Source organism: Protobothrops mucrosquamatus, unplaced genomic scaffold (assembly GCF_001527695.2).
Source record: "Protobothrops mucrosquamatus isolate PMUCROS unplaced genomic scaffold, P.Mucros_1.0 scaffold880, whole genome shotgun sequence".
Classification (NCBI taxonomy): Eukaryota; Metazoa; Chordata; class Lepidosauria; order Squamata; family Viperidae; genus Protobothrops; species Protobothrops mucrosquamatus.
In genome coordinates this window covers 470,029-493,460 of record NW_015387134.1, presented here as the reverse complement: position 1 = coordinate 493,460, position 23,432 = coordinate 470,029, and the positions used below count along the sequence as shown (strand labels likewise).

At 44.5% G+C, this 23,432-nt stretch overlaps 1 protein-coding gene across 1 annotated transcript; it reads right to left on the bottom strand.

Moving 5' to 3' along the window:
* Positions 1-14,670: 14,670 nt before the first annotated feature.
* Positions 14,671-21,665, bottom strand: FBXL16 (F-box and leucine rich repeat protein 16). Its single transcript, XM_015819273.1, has 5 exons — positions 20,967-21,665; positions 17,793-18,301; positions 16,491-16,575; positions 15,737-15,800; positions 14,671-14,819 (listed from the first exon to the last, which is right to left on the bottom strand). The coding sequence occupies exons 1-5, from the start codon at positions 21,663-21,665 to the stop codon at positions 14,671-14,673; spliced, it is 1,506 nt and encodes a 501-aa protein (XP_015674759.1).
* Between the last annotated feature and the right edge of the window lie 1,767 nt (positions 21,666-23,432).

Below are 23,432 nucleotides of genomic sequence, written 5' to 3'. Positions count from 1 at the left end.
AAGCTGGTGGGGAAGGTTGCAAATGGGGATCACGTGACCCAGAGACAGATTGCAACTATCATAAATACCTGCCAGTTGTCAAGCACCCAAATTTTAATCATGTGAGGATGGGGGTGCTGGAATGGTCGTCACTTTTTTCAGTGCCATTGAACAGTTGCTAAATGAATGGTTGTTAAGTCAAGGACTACCTGTGTGCACTTCTACTCAACCATAGAAAGGAATGGGAAAATCTCTCAAACAGCGATTGTCTTTAAAAAAAAAAAGTAAAATGAAAGCAAGAATTAGAGCAGAGAATTGCTATTTGCTGCAATCTATCTGCACAGAATTCTTTAAAAAAAACCCTACTTCTGTATGTTTTTTTATAATGAAGAACAGTGAACATCTGGGCTGCCAATAGTCTAGTAGTTCATCTGGTATTTTATATATTATTTATTAGATTTTGATCCCTTTATTACTTCATAATAAGGCAGCGAACATACTTAATCTTCCTCCTCCTCCTCTTTTCCCCACAATAAGCCCGTGAAGTGGGTTGGGCTGATGAGAGAGAACGACATACGAACTCGTTGGTCTGGTCTAAAAGGAAAATAAAAATAATAAAATGCTGCTGCTGGTTAAAATGCACGTGTGCAAATTCGGGTGCTTGTCTTACAAACCCGTGTGGTCCGCCTCAAAAGAAAATAACATCAAAGATCGCCGCTGGCTAAAAGGCAAGGGCGCAAATACGGGCGATTTTAATTTGCAAATCCATGGATCTGTCCAAAACGAAAATAAATATAAAAAAATTAAGGCTGGTTGCTATGGCTCCATGCTTATGCGCATGCGTGAGCATTCTTTCCTCTACCAAAGGCACGTGAGGGGTCGGTCTAGCAAACAAGACCTCGACGGGGTTTCCGAGGGCGGGACGGAGGGGGTTGGGAGGGAGTACTTCCGGCCCCGGCGTTCGAGGCAGGAACCTCCACTCAGCGCCAGCCACGCTCTCTTAGAGGCGGCATTTTCTCTTCCTCACCTCACGCGACGGCCTCCGCTGGTCTTCCGCACCGGAGCAAGGCCGCAGCCCCCAGGCCACCTCGCCACGGGGCAGCCACACTCCTTCCCGGCAGGCCCAACTCGGGCCAAGGCTCGGCCGCCATCTTGGATTACCCGGCAGGCCTTTCGGCGCTTAAGAAGCCGGAGGCCTTCTTTCTCGGCCGCTTCCCCTCCTCCTCCTCCTCTCCCCCCTCCCCTTTGGAAACGTGACGTAGTCTGCGGGAGGTTGTAGAACAGGGTGGATCATACCATTGCAGAACCCTACGCGGGGGGGGGGACGGCGGCATTTCTCGAGTTTGCGTTGGATTGATCCGTAGAAACAGAAAGCTGGTTGGAATTGCGCAGGCGCTGCCTTTGTTCTTGCAAGGCTCCAGTAGAGCTGGAGAAGCTTCTTGGATGAGAAGCGAAACGACTTCAAAGAGAAAAAAGCCCAGTTACCTCGTGAAAAAGCACCTTTGGGAGCTCCAGTAGAAAGGTAGCAATGCAGCAGTGGTTGTCAGAGACATTGTTTTATATATATATATATATTAAATTTATATGGCTGCCCACCTCAGGCTTGTGACTCTGGGCAGCACCTATATCATGATAATTGCCCAACAATAATGATGCAATTATAAAAATAATATTTATATATATGTAATACACGCCTGTGTATAATATACAGATATATATTAAGTATAATTGCTAATTTGGGGCGTGTTTATCCAACATAGCTCAAACTGGTTTATCAAATCAGCCATTGGTGATCAACCATAAGCTATGATGGCCAGGCTTTAATAGCCAGTTTTATGCATCAACCTGAACTAAAGCCAAACAAGGTGCATTATGGTTTGCGTAGACTCAAGTTTTGCAACCTTGGCAACTTTTGAGATGCGTGGACCTCACAATACAATTGAGCTATTTGCTGGGGGAAGTCTGGGGATTGTAGTTTATTTATGAATTTTATTGGCTGCTCGTCTTAACACAGGGTAAAATGTGCATCTATTAAGAATGATCAAAGTCGAGAAATTCTGGTTTAGCTTGTTGTCTTCACCCAGTGAGGGTGCTCAGGAACTGCATTCACACAACAAACAGAACTGAGTCATCCCAGTTTATGAATTCAAACCAATCGGTATTCTACAGATATTCGCCACTATTACAAATTCAAACAATTCCTTGAATCTTAAACCAGGGACAGAAATATAAACCCAAAATTCATTGGCCATTTGAAGCAGCAGAGAAGCCCACTAAAATAAACGAGAAACTGAAAGAACCAGATTTGCAGATCGGGTTAAATAATTACAAAGAAAGATTAAATTTGTCATGCAGTGCAAAAAAACCAAAACAAAACAACCTGCTAATCTTTCTCTGTTAATAATCCTGTGGCAGAAAACCAGTCAGTAGGTTGTATTTTTGCTTGCCCAGAATCCCTGCTTTTATGGCGCTCCTCACATTGATGAATTATAAATTTATAATTGTAGGGACTGTGCAAGAAATTAAGCAATTTGAATATTAATAAATATTTTACCATAGGGCTCCTGAACGTAGCAAGATTTTTTTTAGGTGTAGCCACCATTAGCTTTCCCTCTGCATTAGTGGTTAGATTTGTGGTCAATAGTGATCAGTCAGGCAATTAGAAGTAGCAGAAAGTTGTGGTTTGATATTTAACAAGTGTGATGCAACGTAGAGAATCTATTTTAAACATAACCAATAACATCACAGCATTGTAATAAAAATGTGGTTTAAAAAACCTGAATATAATTTATATATATATATAGTATTTCAGCAAAGCTTTTATTTTGCTAATACTGTACTGTAGAAGGACAGGCAGAGCCTGGGGGGAGAAGTCAAAAGAGGAATCAGTCTGGAGTCATTACATTCTCACAAACAGTCCAAGTCCAACTTACTTGAATTCCAATAACTCTTTATCTACTGCCAATTTAGTGCTGATGTTTAGTTGACTAGTTTCTTGTGTATCTTTTTCTTGTGCCATATTCGTTATTGGATGTTGGCGATCCTGTTTTTATCAGCAGCCGCACGAAAAAGTGCTGCTGCTTTTAGTCCAAACCAGTCCCTTAGATTTTGAAGCCATGATGTTCTTCTTCTGCCTGGACCTCGTTTGCTTTCAATCTTTCCCTGGAGGATTAAATGGAGTATGCCGTATTTTCCTGGGTGTCGCATCACATGTCCGAAATATTCTAATTTTTGTTTTTTAATTGTTTTGATGATTTCCCTGGCCTTTCCCAGGCGGCTGATCACCTCCTCATTTCTGATCTTGTCAACCCTGCTTATACGTAACAGCCGCCTGTAAATCCACATTTCAAATGCTTCTAGTCTCTTCAGGTGGCCTTCTGTCAGAGACACGAGCAATAAGTCAGATTAATTCAGTGGTGGGATTCAAATAGGTGAACAACCAGTTCTCTGTGTGGATGCCGCTCCCGGAAGTCCATTCTGGGCCTGGACAACCAAAAATTAGTTACTGGTTCTGCCGAAGTGGTGCGAACCGGCTGAATCCCACCACTGGATTAACTGGAACTTAACATGTGGTCCTGATTCTTTGCACCCGACAAATACTGAGATGCCATGACATTATTGTGCAAACGGTAGTCTATAACACCCAATTTTGTGTAGCTTGGTAAGAGTGTACTCTAAATGGCTGAATGGAAAGCTCAACACTTTTGGGAGCAGGGAAAAAAATAAAGGAATCGTTCTGAAATGATACATCCAGTTTGTCCTTAAAACCCCAAACTATAACTCCGCTATCCCACTAGATCAGGGGTAGGCAACCTTGGCTCTTTTATGACTCATGAACTTCAACTCCCAGAATTCCTGAGCCAGCATGGCTCAGCATGGAAACCTCTCTCTTTCCCCTCAGCATGGCTGGCTCAGGAATTCTGGGAGTTGAAGTCCACAAGTCATAAAAGAGCCAAGGTTGCCTACCCCTGCACTCCTAACATTACTCTGCATTGATATTGGGGGGATTGCAGAAATGCACTCCTGGTGTATAAAAGATGCTTTACTATTAGGGATTCCTTCTTTGGTGCACTTAATTTCTGTATTGCATTGGCTGCTTTAAGACCTTCTGGACTTCAACTCCCAGAATTCCCCGGCTAGCCACGCCGGCTGGGGAATTCTGGAGTGGACATTCACAGGTCCTACAGCTGCCGACGTTGAGAAATAGGAAACCCATTATGGTATTCCTTTTAAGGTGAATTAGAAACTTCTGTTGGAAAAAAGTGTCACATATACCGTGCGATTAAATACACACATACCACAGAGGTATAAAAAGAACCCCAACACCAGATGGCTTGTGTTTTTATTTTTTTTTAATATATATTTTTATAAACAGATCACATGGTAAAATAGCACAAGAAACACTTACCAAATATAAGATTATATCTTCAGAATATACAGGAGAAGGAGGCTTGTATGTACAATAAGAAAATGGTTTTCAGAATTCCCCCCTCCCCTTTTTTTTTTTTCTAAATAGCAATCTGAAATATCACAGCTTCTTTCAGTAGCTTTAAATAACACTTTGGACCAGCGGACACTTTAAGCAGGGGTGCAGAAGAGACTTCTGGAGCCCAATTCTCAACAAAGGTCTCTTGTGCAAAACTGGTGGGAATGGAAAAACAGTTTCTGTTTGGGCCAGGAGAACTTGCACAGAGAAAGATAAAATAAAGATAAAAATAACCCCGAGGAATTGTGCCCTGTCTTTGGACCAAGATCTCGACCCAACCCTTGCAGAAAATGGAATCCACTCCCTAGAACAGCTTGCATTCTTCCTTTCAGAAAAACCGGTGACTTTATGTCAACTTCTCTTCCTTTAATACAGAATAATAGAGTCGGAAAGGACCCTTGAGGTCTTCTAGTCCAACCTCCAGGTATAAGACCGCCTCCTTTACTTGGGCATCCAGCCCGTGAAGTAAAATAGGTGTAAATTGGGGGCTAGCACGGCGTAGAATACAAGGATCAACTTTGTAGGGGAGATGGGCAACATCAAAATTCAATAAATAAATAAATAAATAAAAGCAGGTAAAAACTCTTTGCCCCGGATGGCTTACTCAAACCCCAAACTTAATACAAGTGGTCCTCGACTTACAACAGTTCATTTAACGACCGTTCGAGATTACAACGGCCCTGGAAAAAAGCGACGGATGGTGGTTTTTCACATTTATGACCGTCGCAGCATCCCTGTGGCCACGCGATTGAAATTCAGACGCTCGGCAACCGGTTCATATTTAGGACGGTCGCAGTGTCCCCCGGGGTCACGTGATCCCCTTTTGCGACCTTCACAGTTGAGTGACTAACTTAACAACTGCGGAGATTCCCTTAACAACTGTGGCAAATGGGCCAAATACTCCCTTAACAAAAGTTAGCAACATAAACTTTGGGCTCAACTGTGGCCATAAGTCAAGGACTGCCTGTGCATTTGGCGTTATACAACATGCCAGGCCCCCTCCCTCGGATCTGTTCTGCGGCTGGACTTCGGACAGGAGAGCCACTTGAAGGATTTTGAGTCTCCAACCGTTCAAATTCCAAGGCCATTTCAATCCTTCGGAAAGCACACCATCTTGAAACTAAGCCGAAACCATGCCGAAATACTGGAAGCAGCCGTGGGATACTCAAAATGGGACATTTGGCATCTGAAACATTTGCACGCCCTTTCTCGCCACTGCAGCCTGAACTTTGCCTGCAGAGATGCGGCGGGTCGAATCCGAGAGATTCAGAACACTCTGCTGCGCACTGCAATCCTTTTCACTTGTCATCACTTCGAAATTCACAAAAAAGGGCATCTTTAAGTTTCATCGTAGGGGGAGCTCAGTGGTTGAGTGCCAGTTTTGGAAGTTTGCTAATTTTGTATCATTGGGCGATATCTCGATGTCAGTGGTTTTTTTTGAAACTCGGCCACTGGCTCGGGAATTCTGGGACTTGAAGTCCACGCCTCTTAAAGTGGCCGAGTTTGAAAAACATTGAGTGGGTTGCCAAGAGTAGATACCAATTTGATGATATATAATTGGTTTTTTTTTAAAGTTGGGAAATTTTGAAAGGACTGGACGGTCCCATCGCATAGGATAGCAAAATAACTTTGCCGTCTAATCGACTTGAAAATGGATTGGATTCTTACCTAATCATAAATATGCAAAATATGTCATTATTACCATGCCATTAATATTCATGGAAGTTGAGGGGAGCCATATCTTTTCAGCCAGCTGAGCAGAGACAAAACCTGAATTAGGAATATCTGGAATCACACCTCACAGCTCATAACCATCCCATTCCTGCCTCTCATTCATCCATTGTAATCCAGAAACTACAGTAGTGGCCAAAATTGTAGAAGCCTTTTAGGGAAAGTATACAGTAGAAATGTCACCTTTGGTTAAGTTTCCACCAGTTTTTCTTCTAATTTCTTTATAACTGTAGCCTTGTTCACTTAATAATACTATTTTACGTCGCTTTCTGGGCGACCAGTCAACTCTTTGCACCATGACTTTAATTTTGTTACGTTTTACAAGCTCACTAAATGAAAGAACACAAAAAAACCCAACCAACTTGATAGCGATCACACAACACACTGACAAATGTCCTCCTCTCTGTTTCAATATGTGACATCAATCACTGAATCCTACTGTGATCTGATTGGCTCATTGCCAAAACAAGATGACACCTGATCGGCTCTCTAAACACTCGTGTTCATTGGCTACAATCAGATGAAGGAAAGCTACCCGATATCAACCTGAGCAAGTTGTGCTTCCTTTTTCTGATTATTTGGCTATAACTTTTCATAGAATACAGTACAGATAATTGAACAAACTTTGTTGCATTACATTCTCAATTAAATTATCTTTCCATTGATACATAATATTATGGTACTACTCCCCCCAAAAAAGTGTTATTAGCCTTCAAACCTCAAAAATACACTTTTTCCAAAAGGTTTCCACCATTTTGGCCACTACTGTAAAATGAGCGTATATCACATTATTGGTGATTCGGGGGAAAAAAAAGTGCCACCGAACATACAAGAAACAGCAAAGCCGCACCTTTCTCATTTACGGCTAGAAATGTGCCTGCCTGGACTTGATTCGACAGCGGGAATCCGATGTCCTGCCTCCCCATCGGGCCACTGACTTTTGGCTCTGCTCCTTCTGATAATATTGATTCCAGCAAGAGAGAGAGAAATTTCCCCAAAATTCTGGTCCCAAATAAATAAATAAATAAATAAATAAATAAAGATATATATATATTGCTAGCGCCCCTCTCCTTTAGAAGAAAATAAAAAATACGCACCCTTTCAAAAGGCACTCTCTCAATGGCTTTTTTCTTCTGATTTCTCTCAAACGTCTTATCTACAGAGATCCATGTGGCGGTGGGTGGCCAAAAAATGAGTGACAGCTGCACTCGTCTCAATTTTTTAAAAAAACTCTACTGAAGATTCTCCTATTCACGTAATCTGCCTTACATCATACAGGTAGTCGTCGGCTTACAATCATTTTTTAGTGACTGAAGGTACAGCGGTACTGAAAAAAAAGCGACTATTTTTCATAGGCCATTGCAGCATCCACACGGTCATGTGATCGAAATTTGGACAGTTGGCAACTGGCATGCATTTATGACGGGTGCAGTGTCCCGGGATCATGTGATCTGCTTTTGAGACCTTCTGACAAACTGGAAAAACATCGCTCTGCACCTGTATCTGGAACTTAATCCTCACCTCCAAACTCATTCGCACTCTGTGTCACACCTTCCGCTAACAGCCATGGATTTCCACAGGATGTTAGGTTGAGGAAACATGCCCCCCCCAAAAATCAGGAAATTGTACATCTTCTCCTTCTCCTCTTCCCTTTACAGAGATGCCACGGCAGCAAAACCTTCGCATTTCTATGATTCGTGATAGCATATATATTTAAAGAAAGCAGTTGTTCACCGAAATTTGTCGTTGTGTTCAAAATGGCAGTGGAGGAGGCCACGTCCAGGCACATCTGTTAAAATGACATGCGTTGGTCATCCAACGTAGGAGGCCCATAGATGTTGGACTGGATGGTGGAGATTTATATGGAGAGACCAGCCCTCAAACATACTGTGTGAATCAACTGGCCCAGGTGAAGATGTGATTGGAAGACAGACAGATGGCCTCTTTGTAGAAGATTCACAAATAAATGGGAGTTTTCTCCCCCACACCCTCCCATCAACCCCATCGCTCTTCATGCACGATAATCTTTGAAACCTCAAAACTCCCCCCCCCACCTTTCACAGCCCCTTTCTATGATTCTGAATATTTAATTGGATTTTATCAAAAGGTCCATGCAGGATATTGAGTCTGTGGTCCCACCACTTCCCTGTAAGACGATGAGCATGAGATTCCAGTTTTGTGTACTGAGGAAAACGATGAAGCATCTGCAAGAAATTCTAAGGGCAGCTGATCTGGAGGAACTGCAGGCTGGAAAGCCACCAGGAACCCCGTGGTGGGCCCAAAGATCCTAGAGCTGACCATGAGATTAGGAAAGCTACTTAATTGTGGGCAGACTATAGCCCTACCTGGCAGGGGTGTCTGCAAGATTTGGTCAAAAACAGTCAAGATGATACCCGAGATGGTACAATGGAGTCCTTTGCTCTGGTCTGCGTTTTCAGAAGCTCAGTTACCACATTGCCACTGCCATCAATATCAACATACATTAAGAGCAGCATCCTATCTCCTCACTAGCTTAAATCAATTTCCTTCCCTTTTAGGTCTTAGGAATCTTGGGAAGAGCAATTTGGTAACAGTTTAGTAACTACTGCCAATTTAGAAGTTATAGATGTTTATCATTTATTTCTTTAGAACATAAGAGTTGGAAAGGGCTCGGAGGTCTTCTAGTTCAATCCCCTGATCAGGTAGGAGACCCTATACTTTTCTGGACAGTTTTTCTTCTTGAAAAACTCCAGTGATGGAGCACCTGCAACTCTTGGAAGCAAGTTGTCCAATTGATTAATTCTTCTCACTGTCAGGAAAGTTCTCCTTAGTTTTCTCCTTTGTAAGTTTCCATTCATTACTTCTTGTCCTGCCCTCGGGTACTTTGGAGAATAGGCCGACCCCTTCCTCTCTGTGACAACCCCTCAGGTATTGGAAGACAGCTATCATATCACCCTTGGTCCTTCTCTTTGTTAGAGTAGACCTACCTCAAACGTTCCTCATATGGCTTAGCCTCCAGGCCCCTAATCGTCTTTGTTGCTCTTCTCTGCATTCTTTCTAGGGCAGGGATCTTCAAACTTGGCCCTTTTATGACTTGTGGACTTCAACTCCCAACACGCTGGTTGAGGAATTCTGGGAGTTGAAGTCCACAAGTCATAAAATGGCCAAGTTTGAAGACCCTTGTTCTAGGACCTCAGCATCTTTTTTGTATCTTTGTACTATGGCTATCATCCAATGCTAGATCTGTCTTTCATATATTTATTTCTTCCCCCCCCCAAGTCAGTGGGAAGCATTTCAGGCTATCTTCTTTCATCCAGATTCCTCAGGATCTATCAGATCCCTGACTTATTGGATGGTAATTATTGGCCTTGCAGTCCCACCCATCTGGAGCTCTGCAGGTTGGAGTAGACATTTAATTGTGACGTAGGAAAATCCAGGATTGAAATGGTAGGGATTTTAGAAACTGTTGGGAAAATGGATAGGTAAGGAGGCCTGCCTTACGCCGGGGTGTCCTCAGGATGGTGGCCATGACAAACCAATTCCTACACATCAAAAGCAGGTAGCCTCAATTGTGACTTTTTTTTTTTTTTACCCTATCCTATAAGAGATTCCCAGGCTCTTTCCTAGAAATAAACCTTACGGAATTCAATTGGACTAATTCTGGGTTAGAGAGACGGGGGATTGCCTGTTTTAATTTATTTAAATTTATTTATTTAAATAAATAAATTTTATTTATTTAAATAATGTGCTATTAATGCTTATTAAATTGCGGATGTGTTAAATGTTAAATGTTAAAATAAATAATTTAATCGACTGCTGCAAAATGTAAGTTCTAATTTGGCTTTGGATAAGTCTTTATTGATTCTTCTGGCTAGCTAGATAAACTGTCTCAGAAGACTATGGGACGTGATCAAAACATGGCCTGACTATATCGTATGGACGAATAAATAAGCAAATAGATCACCCATCTAGTTCAGAGCCAGTCCGCTCTTGAAATTATACCACGTCAATGGCGTTGGTTTCCCTTTGGTCCCTGTTATTAATTGCGCTCTAATTACAGTTTCTACTCTTTAAGCCAGTACACATTTCCTGATAGAAAATCTGAAACCAATAGGAATTAATTCCCGTTAAGCCAAATTCCCAGGAGACCAAAGTGTCACTTTTGGTGAGATGGATGGCTATATAAATTTGATAGATAAATAAATAAATAATTAGATATATAGATAAATAAATAATTTCTGATTTTTACAATTGATGACGCCATTTTGGTTCACCTAGGGTTTCCTTTTAATCATAAATTGGTGGGACAATGGCCTGCCTCGCTTTTTAATTACTGCACTGTAATGTAACTATTTCTCAGCCTAAAAAAATCATATAAAATATGAAATCATAGCCTTTTTACTGTTTGGATACGTAAAAGTACAGTCTTGGGAAAAATATTGGTCGGGAATCGACGGAGTGTTCTGCAAACTATGATAATTTCTGGATGGGAATTTAGCAAAGGGTGGTGGTGGTGGTTTTCTGTTTTTATATATATATATATATGCAGCAGAGACATTTTCTTTTGAATTTTGAAAGCGTTCTGCCAAAGGAGAGGCAGCTCACTGAACCGAGCTGAGGAAATCAATAGCAGGTCCAAAGGGGGCTGTTTATCTGACTGCATTACAGGTAGTCCTCGACTTAACGACAGTTCATTTAGTGACCGCTCGAAGTTACAGTGGCACTGAAAAAAAAGTGACTTATGACGGGCTCTCACACGACCATTGCCGCATCCCCAGGGTCACGTGATCAAAATTCAGCCGCTAGGCAACTGACTTCATATTTATGACGGTTGCGGTGTCCAGGGTCATTTTGCGACCTTCTGACAAAGCAAAGTGAGCGGGGAAGTCCGTTTCGCTTCACAACCGTGTTCCTAACTTAACAACTGCACTGATTCACTTAACAACTGTGGCAAGAAAGGTCATAGAGTGGGCCAACATTCCCTTAACAATTGTCTCCCTTAGAAACAGACATGTTGGACTTAGTTCAGACGCTACCTGTGTCTCATTCATCTACCTCAGAGTCCCCAACCTTGGCCACTTTATGACTTGTGGACTTCAACTCCCAGAATTCCTCAGGCAGCATGGGGACCCCTAATCTACCTGATCTGATCGGTGCAATTTTTTTTCCCCAAAGCTAACAAAAAACAAGATTGGCAGCTTGGGGAAAAGAATGGAAACGGTGCGAGTGGCAGCCAAGCACACCGTTTTGTCAAAACTGCATGGCTGGCACTGAAATTCCAGGCGCAGATGAATCCCGAGGTCAGATGCTCCTGCTGGGAGGACGCCAAAGCCCATAGTGGTGCACAGTGCTTGTGGTCCGCTGGTATACATAGAGGGCATCACTCAGCTGCGGGAAGAGCTCAAGAGACGGTAGAATCAGGCCAGGCTTTATGGCCTGGCATCTCTCTTTTCCTCTGAGGTCAGAGCTGAAGGAATATGGTAGTTTGGTGGGTGTGTTATTAGTATTATTTTTGGCTTTGTTTATAAGAAAAATAGGGTGGCCACCAAAGGCACTCATGAACTCAAACCTGTCTAATTGACTATGCCAGTCTTGGCTCGCGGCCAGAAGCCTTGCAAGACGACCGCTTCAGGACCACGATCGAGGGGAGACAAGCTGGTGGGAAAACCACAAAGGCAATTTTCCCTCACTGGGCTTCTCCAGACCTGTTGAACTACCCCTTCCATGATCCCCTGCCTGCCTGCCTGCCTGCCTGCCTGCCTGCCTTGACGGCAACCTCTTCCTCCAGATAACTTAGAATGACATGCAATAGCCTACGGCAAGGTCCCTTTTGCTGCCCTGCTTGCGGGTCCTGAAAAGAAATAAGCTAGGACCGCATGCGATTCTGCTGCCCAGTTATTGGACGCAATATTGTTTGAAGTCCACTTTCAAGACAATCTTTGCCGGCTTTCCCCAGTTTTACAGGACAGAGTTTCACCAAAGTCGTGGCTTCCATAGGTTCAACCACCGTGCCGGGAGCATGGTGGCTCCTGCGGTTAGAACGCTGGGCTGATGATTGGCAGCCTCGTGTTCAAGACCCTTCGCAGCCGCAGGGTGGGTTGAGCACCCGTTACATGCTGCAGCTCCCGCCGACCCAACGGTTTGAAAGCTGGCGACCGCAAGTAAATTAATGGGGACGACTTTGGTGAGCAATTTCTAAGGGGTATGAAAGGATCCCCCCGGGATCCCCCAGGCAACGGTGATCTCACCAGCAAAACCTTTCACCACAGAAACACATAGGTGCCTCTGACATCAAAGTATTAATATTAATCGCCATGCCTGTTTCTTTCTAGGTATATTAGCATGCACAGGCCAGGATCTTGGGGGGAAAAGAACACATTGTTTCCAGGGTTTGTCCCATGCAGCAGAGGGGGAAAAAAATAAAAGATATGGTTTTTATCCTACCACCTTTGGAGAGCAGAAAGCACCCAGCGCCCATCCCAAAAGCTTCTTGGAGATAGGAATAGTGAGAACAGTTTCTCTGCTGCGGACTTACCCACCCTTGGAAATGGGTTCTCTCTCCTTTCTCTTCCAAAGAAGCCAAAATAAACCAGAATCACGCAGGCACTCTACTGGAGTTGCGTGAATAGCCCAGGAGCTCTTCAAAAGCACAGAAGAGGTGGCTTTATCTGCCCAGCCATCCCAGGGAAATCCTAAGGTTGGAATTCAAGTTGAACCCATGGCTTAAAGAGCCCGGAGCTCTCCCAATTTTTCCAGTGCATGGTTCAGATCTCTGGGTCTGAAGGATGAATGCCTGAAAGCTGGAAATGCCCTTAGCCCCTTATTGTTCCACGGGGCCTTGGAAATGGCTTCTAAAAACCTGATGGGGCGAAAGCCACGAGTCACCAAACCTAGTCAGCAGCAACTTTGGCTGGAAGAGAGCCAATGCTTACAGTTTTCCCTTGGGTTTGGTGGGGTGAAGTCAGAAGGAAAGAAGGGGATCTGTTGGTTGATGGGGGTGTCTCCCAGGATGGAAGGTGGAACTGGGGTTGGTAGGATTGGAGGAAGGAAAGGAGATGTCTTCATCCCTCTTGGATAAAACCGGGATGTACAGCTGATGATCTGCGTGGTCTGGAGAAATGGAACAAGGATGGTATACAAGCCACATCAGCTTTTTTTTTTTTTTTAACACCAGAACAGACGAGCCAAGCCAGGATCAAAAAACTGCCACCCACAGCCCAAAAGCAGAATTCAGACTCTACCTTATCACAAGACGCAAAGCAAGCGAGCATGCAAAGGCTGTGGTTTTTGCTCCAAAGAGAGGGCGAGAGAGGGGGAGGAACCCCCTCCTTACTCATTTGCAGAAATCAAGAGAGTCGAAACCAAAGGAAAAGAGAGAGAGAGAGAGAAAGAGAGAAGAAACAAAAGAAAAGGAGGCAGATGGGATCCACCAAGGATTGTGCGTTGCGTGAGCTTTGAGTCAGCTGGGACAGCTTAGATGAGTTTCTCCAATCGATCTCCTTCCTCTCTAGCTTTGCTCCACTTTCTGGAACGTCCAAGAATCAGGAGCTCCCCAAAATCCAGAGCTTCAAGAATTTCCGGGACCCTTTCTCTCACAGCATCGGTCAGTTTCCGTCTTCTTCTTCCTCGCTCCCCTCCCCCCAACTTTTCCTTTTACAAGTGACCTTTCACTTCCACAGCGTCCCATGCTTGGAATTCAGAAGCCGACCCATTTCACAACTGTTGATGCTTCCTCTGGTCCAAGGGTTCTCGACTTGTCCAGCTTCCCACCTCCAATGTAAACAATGCCTGCCTTTCGCGGGCAGGTTCAACCGTCCAGCATCCATACCTTGAAGGCCTTCCCAAGGGCTGACCCCTTGATCCTTAATGCCACCCAGACTGGGTAGGCTAATAGGCGAACCTCTCTCTGCCCGTAGCGTGAAACGCCCGGACGGGCACAAATCGTTTTCATTCAGCACTGAAGTGATGTTGGCTTGTTTGCCAACAAGGCTGATCGGCCACTGGGGTTCTCTCGCTGGTTTTCCTACATCCCTTTCATTTGGTTTTGCTGTTGGGGTTTCAATCCACGTGGGTGTTTTCCTTATTCTTGTTTTGTTTTTTTAAAACCCCCCAAAAGGTAAGATTTCTAAACAGCTCACTACGAGGAAGATGAGAGATGATGGGGATGTCAGGATTTACAAGCTCGAGGGTCAATTCTTCCACTTGGTTAGAGCCACGGCCGGTCCACCCAATGACCAACTCTTTTCTCAATTGTTCGTGTGCGTTCATCGCACTGTTTTTTCCCCTTGAGTGTACAATGTGTGAGCGTGTGATTTCAAGTCACAACAGCCTCTTCCGGAAAGAAATCATCCATATATATCTATATATCTCCATATACAGTTATATATCAATGATGAAGAAATAAAGAAAACCTTGACTCTGGATGGTTGGTCAGTGCTGAGTTAGGATTGGAGAACATGGCTCCAGGATTTGGCCAGATCTTCCAAGCGAGTGGCTTACTCGATCACCATGCAGCTAGGCAGGTGTTGGGAAAAGTATTTAAAGAGCTCTGGAGTCGCGCCCGGGCAATTTGTCAGCTCCAGTTCTTCCAGGTCGTGAAGCTGGGCTAGGCCTGAAAGTCCCGTGGTGGTCAACAGAGGGCAGCCTGGTAAAATGAAATCAGAGAGGGCCCAGTGAATAAGAAAGAACCAACAAAGGAGAATATTCGTAGTTCAGGGTGGAAATGAGAGGTCCTTGGTGCTCTCTGAGTTTGGTGGGTTTTTTTTGCAGACCTCTCATGACCCAACTACGTAACGTCATCAGTGCTAGAAGGGAGTGAGCTTTGTGGAGTGGAAGGCGGAGGAGGGGGGAGGAAGAGGAGGAGGAGAAAGACAAATGTGGGGTTCCTGGTGCACTCTGAACTTGCTTGTTTTCTTGCAGGTGTTTCATTACCCAACTAGGTAGCATCATCAATGCTACAAGGGAGTGGGCTTTGTGGAGTGGAAGTCGGAAGAGGAGGAGGAGGACTATGGGATCCTTGGTTCTCTCTGAGCTTGCTTGTTTTCTTGCAGACATTTCATTACCCCAAACTAGGTAGCATCATCAGTGCAAATGTCTGCAAAGAAAACAAGCAAGCTCAGAGAGCACCAAGAATAAGAAAGAATATCTCAGCTGGAAAGACTAAAATCAGAGGTTGCTTGAAAAGGAAACGGGGAGATGTTCTTCCATTCTGAGAATGTTTATCTCTTATTGACACTTTTGTCCATATGGGTATGAGTGTATCTGTGCATGTAGGTGTGCCTATGTGTATGGGTGCATGCCCGTTCATAACTGCATGTGCACATGGGATCATGGGTGCCCCATGTGTGTGTCTAAACAGAAATGCACACATATGTATGTGTGCCTGTATCTATCATAGTTTGTGCATCTGAGCCTGGGGTGCACCACTATGGGTCTAAGGTCTAAGGTCAAAGGAAGTTGGGTGCTTTGGGATTTGGGATTCAGGCCCTGAGGGGTCCAAAAAGTCTCTTCCAAACCCAAGTCTCACTGGATCTGAAAGGATCCCCCCCAATCAATACTCACCGGCAAGTGACAAGAGGCGTAAGCTTCTCATTCCCAACAGATGTTTCAGACCAAAATCTTGGACCTACAGAGGAGGAGAAGACAGGATTGGGAGGTTTATTTATTTACTTCCGGGGGAAAAAATGTACAGGGCTGCCCAACCCACTCATGGTGACTCCAGGCAGCATATAAAAATGACCCCCCAAAAAAGAAAACCCAATGCACCCGAGCCCCATGGCAACTACAATCAAACCGACCATTTTGATGGGCTCCATATCACCCATGGTCTCCTTGTCTTTAGGGCCCTTCAGAAGACTATCAAGATGAGGGCCAATTTTATCTCCACGTGGATGATGTTCCACAGGGAGGAAGCTACCCTTCTTCTTGGTCCCACTAGATGGACCTCCTTAAGAAAGGGAATCTATAACATCTTTTCCCTCCCCACCCACTCTGATGGACCTGGTAGATATGACTGGGAAAAGATGGTTCTTCAAACAATTTTGCCCCAGGTATTGGGCTTTCAAGGTGACAATTGTCACCTCAAATTGGACCAGGAAGCCAATTGGCAACTAATGCAGCTCCTTCAAGAGAGATGACATGTGTGCAAATCTAGACTTGCACAATACCGTGTGGGCTGCCACATTTTGAACCAGCTGAAGCTTCCGGATACTTCCAGTTACAAATCCATACTTTGTCCCCAATGCTCCATTACAAATTGCAAGTCTTGTCCTGGATGAGGCTCACAAGGAGAGAATCCCAGCTCCCTTTGGCCTACCTGGCAGCACCAGCGGAGATATAAGTTCCTAAGGGAGGACATGGTGGACAAGTAACTGAGCCCAGTGTCTGTTATCCGTACACACCTGCCAGAGAAATGAAGATGGACAACCGTAAGTTTAAAAGCAGGAGAATAATGCAAATATCTCTATAGAGGAGCAAGTAAACTCCTCCACAAGCATTCAAGTTTCATCAGGTCAAGAATCACATTGGACTTTGTGCAGCATGTTGAGGATCTGACTCAAAAAAGAGGGTGGGAAAAGTTTTAGGGAAGGCTTAGGAGGATGAAAGAACTCAATAAATGTCTTAAGCTTCTATAGTTCTTAGGGGGCCTTTGTACCTTTCACCTTCATCAATTCTCCAAAGGGTGCTCATCGCTATAAATGTGATCATCGTCATCATCATCATCAAACGAGCAAATTAAATCTGTTAAAATCTGCTCAGGGTTTTGAAGCCCCCTGGAAATTTGTCTAACCTTGCAAAAACTCAATGTCTGGAGACGGGTAGATCATGGCACAACCAGCGATGAAATGTTACTTGGGCTTTCCCAATATCCCTTATGTGTGAGTGAGGACACCTCCTAACTCCCAACAACTCAGGGGCAGGATCAGATCATAGAGGAAGAGGAGAACATCTTTAGATGATAGAACGTGCCTGCTACCAAATACGAAGACTTCTGAGAAACTGGCCAGAGAAGCAGTGCCCCCTGTCTCCATCCTGATTCCATGAATAGATGCATTCAAAAGTGAAACCCACTATGCAGTATCACTGGGAGGTTGGTCTTATAATTAGCAAGTGAGCTACCAGTGGAGATTTGGAAAAAGGAATAGATGGATCGGATGTTGAGAAGATGATAGCACCATAACACTTTATTGGATGTGTTACAATAAAAGTGGCCATCAGTTACAAGTGACCTTGAGTCATAGGTCCTTGAGGAAATGTTCTTGAGGATCAGCATCTCATTGGGGGCCCTTTGAGGTTCTGAAGAACATTATAGAACACTGGGAGCTACCTTGGACCAAATTAGATCTGTTTCCTTAATTTGGGACCATCTTGTGGGTTCTTCCATCGCCTTACCTCATCCTTGTCTGCTCCACTCTCTACCCTTTATCCCTTTGCCTCTTTGGATGGTGACCTTTGTAGGTCCCGCTCAGTGGCTTTTTTGTCTCTTGTCAGTTGAAGACCATCAAAGACCATCAAGCTGTCCAAACATTTCTATGCCCTGGTATACCTAATTCCCCAGGATGTCTTATTTCAGGCCCAAATTTTGTCACCTGAATGGGAGGATCAGGGCCCTCCTTACCTATCAAGCACCAGCTCTTCCAACTTGTGGAGGTCACAAGCGATGTACTCAAGAGCCATGTCTGTGATCCGAGGGCACCACGACAGGTCCAAGCTCCGAAGCTTGCGGAGGTTCTCTGCCACCAACTCCACCCCATCGTCTGTCACCTTCGAGCAACCGGAGAGGCTGAGCACGCTCAGGTTGGGGAGGCTGTGCACCATGTTCACCACGCCGTGGTTTGTGATTTCCCAGCAGGAGTTCAGGCGGAGAGTATGGGTGGTGTAACCTTGCTTGGCAGTGAAGTAAGCCAGGGCTGTATCCGTCACGTGGTAGGCTTGAAGATTGAGCTCAGTCAAGTTGGGCAGCAGCTGCGAGATGGCCGCAATGGCATCATCAGCCACGTTGATGCAATCACTGACACTCAGGGAGCAGATGCGGGCATTCAGGCTCGACCAGAGACCGGCCTCGGTGAAATCATTGCATCCAGACAACTCCAGGTGCATAAGCCCCTGCATCTGTTCCAGCATTACCTGAAAGGGTGACAGGGAGGCTAAGTTCACAAAATTTACTCTAAACCTGGGAGAACCAAAAAAACAAAAAACCACGGCTGCCTTCACCCAACACACTTCACCTGTTTACTATAGTGGTAGTCCTTGACTTACAACTTTCACAATTGGGATTGGAATTTCAGTTCTAAGCGATGCAGTCGTTAAGCAGTTGCAGTCATCCTGGGACTGGACCCAATTTTATGATCAGCTTTACCATGTTAAGAGAATCACTGCAGTCAACCACTGCAGGAAGTCACCCGTGGGTTGAGTTCACGCAACAAGCTCAACCTGGTTACTGAATTAACCCAGTTTTTAGGTATGCAAAATAAATTGTACCCAAGAGGATGGATTTGTACAACACGCTGCAAGTTAAGCCTCCCTCAAGGTTGATATTAATCAAGTTTAGCCTCTTTGTAAACGCGCCTGCTGATCTTCATATAGAGTCTCATAAGGTGTAGGTAGTGAAACGTATCTGATGTCCCGGGCAGACACATGGCGTTTTTTACAACTTCTGCAAGTTTTCTTTTATAAACTTTGTGCCTCAGAATTCTCAGCTGATTTCCACTGGGATGCTCTCAATATTGGCTAAACCAAAGTGAGAGTGTGGGTCTGGGTGTGGTATTGGTGCCCCTCCAGACATTGCTAAACTTCAACTCCCAGTAGCCCCACTCAACATGGCCAATAGTGAGTAATGCTGGAGGATGTATCTCAGCAACGTCTGGAGGACCACAATTTTCCCAGTCTGGATAGCATATGGTTCGGTTTGAGGCATCTTCCTGGCTTACTGAAGTTCTTTCATAATCAGGGAAGGTTCATATCCCTGGTTTAAACTACTATAGTGTCAAGTGCCAAGGAAATCAGGAAATCCAGGCAGTTCAAATGTATATAAGGGTTTATGGCAAGCTTAGCTCTCTACGAGAATCTGAACTACTATCTCTGAAAGCAAATAGATGGTAGATAAGAGTCAACAGAATCAAAAGTGGGCTGGACTTAGATGTCTTGTGATGTCCTTGACCCCTCCCTTGGGCTCATCCTGGTCATCTCCTACACCCAGTTTGTTTCAGAGGAAAGCCACAAGAAGCCATAAGGGTGTCTTGTACACCATCATGCCAATGACACAAATTATGTTTCTCTGATGCTGCTAACACCAACTACATCATTTTCATCTCTTGAGAAAATGATATTGTTGCGACATGCTTTGTGGATCAAGTGCCTCTGGTTTAATCTTCTGTAGCCTCCTGTCAGTTATAGCCAAAATCATTTCTCGCTCAAGCAGACAGTACTGCTTTAGATGGAGTATAAAACAGACACTTTTAATTGGTAAAGTTATTGAGAACCATTTGCTTGATTAATCAGTTGGGAATGAAATAATCTGCAATACGATGATTTAAGATTAAGCTTCTTCCCCCTTCCCCCCCATCACTCTATTTTAGTTCTGTTACTATATCAGGACACAGGAAACGATCAAAGACAACTTTTCCAATTACTGTAATTGTAATTGCTCACTAATAGCAACTTCATCCATCTGCTTAAATATCTCAGAAAGACATCTGTTCCAATGGGGTTTAGACAGCATGTGGAGACAGCACTGGGTTGCGCTGATGGGAAATGGTGGCTTGTTGGATACCCCTCACAAAAAGGAACAGAATTGGATCCAATTACTCTGGTGTTAATTTTGTACACCAAAGCAGGGCTTCCTTTGGGATGAATGCATGTAGAGTTAAGTCACAAAATCCTGCATGAGTGAGATGCCATTGGAAGCAAGATTTATTGGCCGAGTTCCTACTTTGTGCTAAGCCACGGTTGACCTTAACCGGAGTTGACTGAATAACCTACAATGGCTAGGTTCCCATTTGAGATTAAGCCATGGTTGACAAAGAAACAATATGGCACAGACTTCATATAATGTGCGGATTCCATCTGGAATCTCTAAATTAAGGGTTGTTAAATGTCTCCTATTTTGGTAGCTATTCACATGAGCATTTGTGGTGGTGAGAAGACACTGGTGCTCCAATGTAGCTTATAGTGGAAGCCCACAGTTTAATCTGATTTATGCAAAGTCAACCTGGACACATGTATTGCAGTGACATGGTCACCAAAAGGCCCCTTCTTCAAAGTGAAGGGGGCTATAAACCTGTCTGACCCTCTTTAAACTGGGCTGGGCTGGGTGGGATTGATGCAGAAAGAACTCCAACCATCCCACTTTTGTTGTGTGCAGGTCACACAAAAATGAGGTGGAACTTTCAATAGGTCCTCCTGGGTGCCAACTTGCCTTTTTTATCATAGTTTCTAGTCATCTATGCCATGACTTCCTCCATTAGTTCCATGTTTTACAAAGCAACCTAGAACTAAGAAGAAATTTCCTGGCAGTTACAACAATTAACCAGTGGAACCACCTGCCTCCAGAAGTTGTGGGTGCTCCAACACTGGAGGTTTTCAGGAAGAGATTGGACAACCATTTGTCTGAAATGGTATAGGGTTTCCTGCTTGAGCAGGGGGTTGGACTAGAAGACCTCCCAGGTCCCTTCCAACTGTTATTCTATTCTAGTATGAGAAAATGGCAGTATGGGAACAACTTTTGAGGAGCTACATCCAGCCTAGAGAGCCCAGACTGAATTCTGCAACAGCCTGGAAGCAGAAGACTTACCTCAAGACCTGCATCTGTGATGGTCGATCTTTTAAGGCTCATAGATTTCACCCCTTTCTTGGAGAGGGCATAATTATCAATGAACTCACAGATGTCCAAATCGGAAACCCCCACAAGGCAGAAACCATCAAACCCCCGGATTGCAAAACCTTGAAGGTTGACAAATTCCTTATCTCCATTGGGCAGGACATTGTAGAGCTCTTTGGTGTCCAGCATCGGCGTGAGACCCACCCAAAATTTGGGTTGGTACAAGACCCTCCTCCACGCTTTGCACACCTGGGCCAGGACACATTTCTCACAGGCTGAAAAGTACATAAACAAACGGTTCAGGATCTTTTCATCCACAGCCAGATGTCTTTTGGTGGGGGAGCCAGAGAGGTCTTCCAGGGATGGGATGTCCCCATTGGCTGGAGAAATCTCATTGGAGGGAAGTCCTACCACGGTGGCTCCTGAAGGCCCTCCTGCCAGAGCCGCCAAAGACAGCGGTGAAGTTAGACCAGGCATGGACAGGTCACTGTGATTCATTAAGGCTGGGCTGATGATTGCAGGCACGGAAGACTGGCACAAGCGGTTTTTCATCGCTGGGGTCCCTTTGGTGATGCTCGCGGAGCCGAGTCCATTGGCCTGGGTGGGGAGTTTAACAAGTCCATTCCGGGGTAGACATGGGGGTTTGGTGTCACTGTTGCCAAGGTTCGACATCTTCCAAGATCACTCTGGAACACAACACAGAAGCATTAGATGTCAGGCCCAAGTCCAAAGACAATACAGTAGAAGCCAGTCAATATTTTTATTGGCTTATAACTAACAGACAGAATCTTGCCAGACTAAAGCTATAACCTTCTAACCCAGGGGGGGTCAAAGTCGCAACATCACGTGACGTGTCGTGACGTATCACGACTTTTTTCCCATTGCCGGAGTTGGGGCAGGCGCGGTTTCGGCATGATGCATCTGGCCTGCAGGCTGGCAGTTTTGACACCCCTGTTCTAACCTAACAGATATACCCTGGGAGATTCTAGGGCAGGGGTAGGCAACCTTGGCTCTTTTATGACTCATGGACTTCAACTCCATGAAGTCCATGAGTCATAAAAGAGCCGAGGTTGCCTACTCCTGTTCTAGGGTGTGGCTACCTCTTCTGCCAACCTAGCCGTTCGAAAGCCTGCAAATGCAAGTAGATAAATTGGTTTCACTTTGATGGGAAGATAACAGTGTTCTGTGCTGGCCACATGACCACAGAAGTGTCTTTAGACAACGCTGGCTGTCTTGGCTAGGAAACAGAGATGAGCACCACGCCCTAGAGTCAGACACAACTGGGCAGGCGAAACCTTTAAACCTTTAGACAGAATCTTGCCAGACTAAAGCTATAACCTTCTAGCTATCAGATGTACCTGAGAGGTTTTAGGGTTTGGCTGTCTTGAACCTCTTCCTCCTTCCCCCACTGCAGTCCAGGACTGTGCAGTCTCTCGTTTTGGGCCTCATTCTGGAACATGCTGCCTCTTCCCTGAGACACCGCAGTCCTCTTGCTTACACTAAACCCCTCCCCCCACATTTCTTCCTTCAGTTGCACAATCCGACACACTAGTAGCAACCTGAACTCAGCCATTCTCAGAAGAATCCTTCCTGGGAAATTGCCAAAAAAAACCAAATGCAATTCCATACCATTGCTAAGAACATAACATGAGGGGGTCCATAGCTCGGCATGTCTCTGGCTCATGAAATTACTTCCGTTTTTAATTTGGTTTGATGGACCAAAAGTGGAACCGGTTGGGGTTTTACCATCGGAATGAAAAAGCAGCCATCCCTGGAGCCAACAGAGCAAAAGTGGCAGAACTGGCTACAAGACGGGTCTTTCATCGTGGGGTGATAAGGACTGTTCTTGATTTATTGATCCCCACTTAGTTAATTCATGAAGTCTTTGCGGAAGGGAGTTTAGCTAGAGTCCCTCACCGTACTAAGCCATAAAGTATTCACATTTTAAGCCGAGTAAGCTGTGGAAAAACATTCTTCAATAAATAGCAAAACAAACCATAGATGACTTTGATTTCCGCACACAAGTCCACGCAAGTCTTGAGCTGCAAGTCAGAAAGGACAAATGAAACTTTGGGCTGTCTGGATTTTATGTGCATTCCCCAGCTTTGATTTGCATATTCCAGCACAATATGTCATCTCCAGTATTCTGCCTCACAGCCTTCCTTTCGGCAGCTAGCAAAATAAATCATTGATCATTTCTCCTTTACACAATAGGTGCATTTTATTGGTTAATTGGTTAATTGGTTAATTTAATTTGTATACCGCCCTTCTCCCGTAGGACTCAGGGCGGTTCACAGCATATTAAAAACACAAATACAATATACAGGATACAAAAAAAAATCATACAAAAATACACAAAATAACCCCACTAAAACCTAATTAAAAGCCAAATATTGATTGCTGTGTTCCCATTAAAATTACTTTTTAAAAACGTCCCTA